Consider the following 4,679-nt stretch of genomic DNA (forward strand, 5'->3'; position numbering starts at 1 on the left):
GCCACGGCGATGTATACAGCGCTGTTTGGCCAGAGAAAAGTTACAAAACCCAGCATGTCCATGTGGCTCACCCCTTGCAGTTAGGCATTATACAAAAAGACCGGCTTCCTATGCACACAAATGTTCCTTCCCATGCCACCAGACAGGGCCGTGGATATTACCAGTATATGAACTACGGCACTAATTGGGGGGAAAAAATATTTGAGATGCAAGAATGCTGTAATTCACAGAGCTCCCTTCCTTCATCTCGGCAGAGAGAAGCCATGGCTTGTAAGCCAGTAAGGTGTTATTCTGGTCATTGATTATGCCAGCGGAGTTGATCTGCATATTGGGAATGTTGGCAGATCTTGGCAGGAACAATAATTACTACAATATCTCTGTGCATACTTACAGAATGGTCGTGTAATTGTATATATCTTTATTTGTCTGACTCTACAGTTCTTCTCTTTTATTTGTGTCCAATTGAGACTGTAGGAATTACTGACCAAAGACATTTCCCCCCTATTTTTTATTTTTGCCCAGTAATCTAATGCAAAGAGCCCGAGCCCAGGCCCAGCAACTGCTCTCAGTTAGTTTTCTTAAAGGCAACATTGTGTAAGCACTGCTTTTACTGTCCAGTAACAGTGCTCAAGAGCTGAGCAATCCACTTACAGTCATACAAAGGTCTCCAATATACCTAGGTACACAATGCTCTCGCACTGACCCGTGCTCCAAGGCAGAGCACATAAGGCATGTCGCTCATACAGGTGTGGCTAGGCAATGAAGTGCCTATTTTGGGGCCCTAAGCTGGCCATACACTGCTCAAGTTTTGCCCGAATCCTACTGACTCTGCTGACATATGAGCAGTGTGTGGCCCCTTCTGGATCCCTCCGTTTGGCAATAGATGATTTTTCAATCAACTTTAGTTGAAGCAGCCAATACCAAAATTCTCAGGTGACTGCAGCCAATTAGCTACAGCCACTGTTCAGGTATTCTGACAGCTCCCATCACTGTCACAATACAATAGACCAGTGAAAAGGGGGAAAAAGGGGCAGCATATGGTCAGCTTTAACCGATATTTGTGATAACGCAGACCATCATTTCACAAAGAATTACTGACAGAATTGACATCATAAAGACTACACAGAGTAGATTTTGTTTCTTCTAGTTTAATTACGATTTGCACATTCTTAGAAGCTTCAGGGCTTGTTCACACTTGTCTGTTTTCTGTAGTAAGAAGGCATGTATAAAATAGCATTTTTAAGAAGAAATCCCACTTTTTCCTCTGTGGCTATGCATCACCCGCGTGCTGCAACTTACTGTTTTTTTTCAAATGTAGAACATGCTATAATTTGTGTGTTTATGTGTGTCAAGCAGGCCTACTGAAATGAAGTGGAAGTGCATACCAATGCATGTATCATGGAGTTTTATGCATTTTTACATAAGAACCAGAAAAAAGCCGTGTTCTGAATGTTTCTCCCTCACTTTACATAATTAATTACCCAAAACAAACAAAATATCAGCTATAAAAGACACAAATAAATGTGCATAAAAGTGCTTTAAGGAAAAAGCAAAATTATTGCATATCAACAAGAGTGGAACTGCCCCTCGATTGTTGGCAGTTAAGCCTCCCCACCGCCGCATTGTAAAAAAAAAAAAAAGGTGGGCGTCTATTTCTGGAATGACGCTTTAAAACATAATTCCAAAAATAGCTGTTGAGCGCCCGCTGCGCAAGCTAATCTCTGTGTAACGACAGTGAGGAGAATTTATCAAAACTGGAGCAGACAATATCTGGAACAGCTGTGCAAGGCAACCAATCAGCTTCTATGTTTCATTTTCAAATCCTAACTGAACATACTGAAGAGAGAAGCTGATTGGTTGCCCTGGGCAACTGCTCCAGATTTTCTCTGCTCCAGTTTTGATAAGTTCCCCCCAGAGTGTATCATGCCATGCCGATTGGCTCACTACCCTGTGATCGTTGTGATGACCAATTACAGCTGTCACATGGTACTGTATACATTGAAGATCCCTCCCATTCCTCTTACAACAGACGAATCATCGTTAATGGGAGAATGAATGAATTGGTCAGCAGCAGCTGCTGATGCATACATTTATTCTCACTGATGGTGACAGATTTTTTTTAACCCCTTCAGTGCCCACCATCAAGATTCAGCCTGCATCTGTATAGTGCCCTGTATATAAATCCTTCACCTCCCTTATCTTGCACATTAACACCTTCATCTGTGTCTTGTAACTGTATACCCGTTTATTAAACCCTTTGCCTACCAATCCTGTGTATGACCTGCTGTATCTAGTTCACTATTACCAAGCTCCATGTTTTATCTCCCTCAATACGCGTACATTTAATTTCCAAATGATTGTGGCAAAATATCTGATTACCTTTTAAAAAGTCGTAATTTCGGGGGTGTTTGTACTGTCTGTTTACACCGTACATTTTAACAGAAAGTAAGGTTTCATTACCCACTGCCCGGGAAGCCGGCTCGATGTTGATTGGCCGGGAAGGTGGCCCCGGCTGGTTGGCCGGCTCAATGCTGATTGGCCGGGGGACCGCTTTCCCGGCCAACCGGCATGTAGCCGGCTTCCCGGGCCAATCAGGAAGCCGAGTCGCGAGTCATTACCCGTGGCCCAGCTTCCTGACTGGCCGGGAAGCCGTCTCCATGTTCCCTCGTGACATTGCCGGTCAGAGGGCCGGTCAAATCTTCTTCTGACCGGAAGTTCCGGTATCTGGATAAGTATTGGAGCAAGTAATCGGTATCGGCAACGATACTAGTATCAGTGCATCCCTAACAAAAAGAGTAAATTAAACTGCTGTAAAATTACTTATATGGTGGCTGTTTAATGTCAGTTAAATAAAGGTTATTGGTATATGTCTGAGCTCACCATATAAAAACAGTGTATATGTTGGATGGACAATGGTTATAAGATGGTCTAAACAATCCTGATGGAACATGACTTAGTGGTTCAGCCTTGCAGCACTGGGGGTCCCCAGTTGGAATCCCAGTCAGGACACTATCTGCATGAAGTTTGCATGTTCTCCCTGTACTTGTCAGGGTTTCCTCTCAGTACTCTCATTTCACCCCACACTCCAAAGACATGCTGGTAGGTTAACTGACTGTTTCCAAAATTGACCCTAGTAAGTGTGTGCGTGTATGAATGCATATAAGATAGGGACCTTAGACCGTAAGCTTCTTGAGATAAGGTGAGATGATGTGAATGTACAATATGTAAAGCTGTACATAATTTTGCCAGAGCTATAGAAATAGCTGTAATTAATAATAATAAAGATGTGACAGGAAGGCAAAAGTCACACAAGCAAGCAGTCAGTAATGGAAACAGGAGGCCGGATGACAATGCAACATGGCCTATTAGTAGACTGAATGCTCCAGCAATTCGCTAAGCAAAGGCACAGGTATAATTATGCAGGGAAATGCCAGATTAGATGTAGTGGAGAGGGTTAGACAGAAACAACATAAGACTAAGGGTTGTTTTAAGAAAACATGCCAGTGACAAAACTTTCAAGACAACTTATCTTTTCCTATGGAGTCACTCCCTTGCTGGCCATACCAGGGAGATTTCACCACCTGGTGAATGAGATGCAGCGAGGGAGAGACTATATAGGCTAACCCCACCACCCCACTTATCACCAAAGGCAGAATTGCCTGTCTGACAAGGGCCTAACAGAAAACGGACACAGGACAAACAATCAGCACAAAATTAACAAGTAGTGTAGTGGTCAGAACAGATGCACAAGATAGTAGAGGTCTGGACTTTGCATCAAGACAGGTCCTCATGCTGCCAAAGTTTACTGCAGCATATTAGGTAACACCTCAGGGCAGGAGCCAAGGAGGTGAACAGCATTGCAGTATAGCTTTAGGCTTCACTATACATTTCATCCTATCCTAATGGATTACAATTTATCATCATCACAAAATGTTAGGTCATTACCTTTTCATGCTTTTTCAGGAAGTCTGTTTTCTTAATCTTTCCATGATGCTGCAAAGAAAGACAATAAAACAGCTAATGTGTGACATTTGGTATCACAGTGTAAAATACTGCATAGAAGACCTGGCTGCCAAAAAGCAAATCTCTGAAAAATAAACATGCATGTTCCATGGTTGTCAGCCTTGTCCTGCTTTCACTACCCAGCAAGTCACTGACATGAAAAGCAAAGTGTGAACATGGTTGGTCCAGGCCAGGTAATCACTAGCTAGAAAACTCATGAAGATACCTATTAAGACAAAACCAGTAATGGCAGCTCCCAGTGGTTTACAAACACTGGAGTGATCAGCTGACCACACCAGTGTTTGTGCTGCACACAGAGGATCGGTAAATATTACGCAGATTTACTGATCCTCTGCTCGGCCACACACAGAGCCGCTGTCATCCTGAAACTGACAGGATGACAGCGGCTCCGCTCTCCTCCCTGCTCGGCAATCCTAACAGCTGAGACTGCTCTCTCCTCCCCGCTGGACCAACCTGATCAAAGCGGCTCCCTCCGCTGGCTTCGGCACTCCATTTTACCTGCTGCCTCAGCCCATACAGGCGAAGGAGAGCAACGGGAATACAAGGCGCGGAGGAGAGGCAGTGAAGCGGTCAGATGCCGGCGGCTGTGTTGCCTGGGGGGGGGGGGGGGGATTTTTTTTTAAAAGTGTAACTAATTTTTTTTAACTTTTTTTTTT

At 43.8% G+C, this 4,679-nt stretch overlaps 1 protein-coding gene across 1 annotated transcript in view; it reads right to left on the reverse strand.

The window, feature by feature from the left end:
• Positions 1-4,679, reverse strand: part of ORC5 (origin recognition complex subunit 5) — a gene marked incomplete at its 5' end in the record, with an annotated part of 21,694 nt that overhangs the window by 7,862 nt on the left and 9,153 nt on the right. Inside the window, one exon of the mRNA XM_018568524.1 lies at positions 3,946-3,993. Within this exon, the coding sequence (XP_018424026.1) occupies positions 3,946-3,993 (48 nt within the window). The remainder of the gene's footprint in view (positions 1-3,945; positions 3,994-4,679) is intronic.

Source organism: Nanorana parkeri, unplaced genomic scaffold (genome assembly GCF_000935625.1).
Source record: "Nanorana parkeri isolate BGI_ZX_2015 unplaced genomic scaffold, ASM93562v1 scaffold1202, whole genome shotgun sequence".
Classification (NCBI taxonomy): Eukaryota; Metazoa; Chordata; class Amphibia; order Anura; family Dicroglossidae; genus Nanorana; species Nanorana parkeri.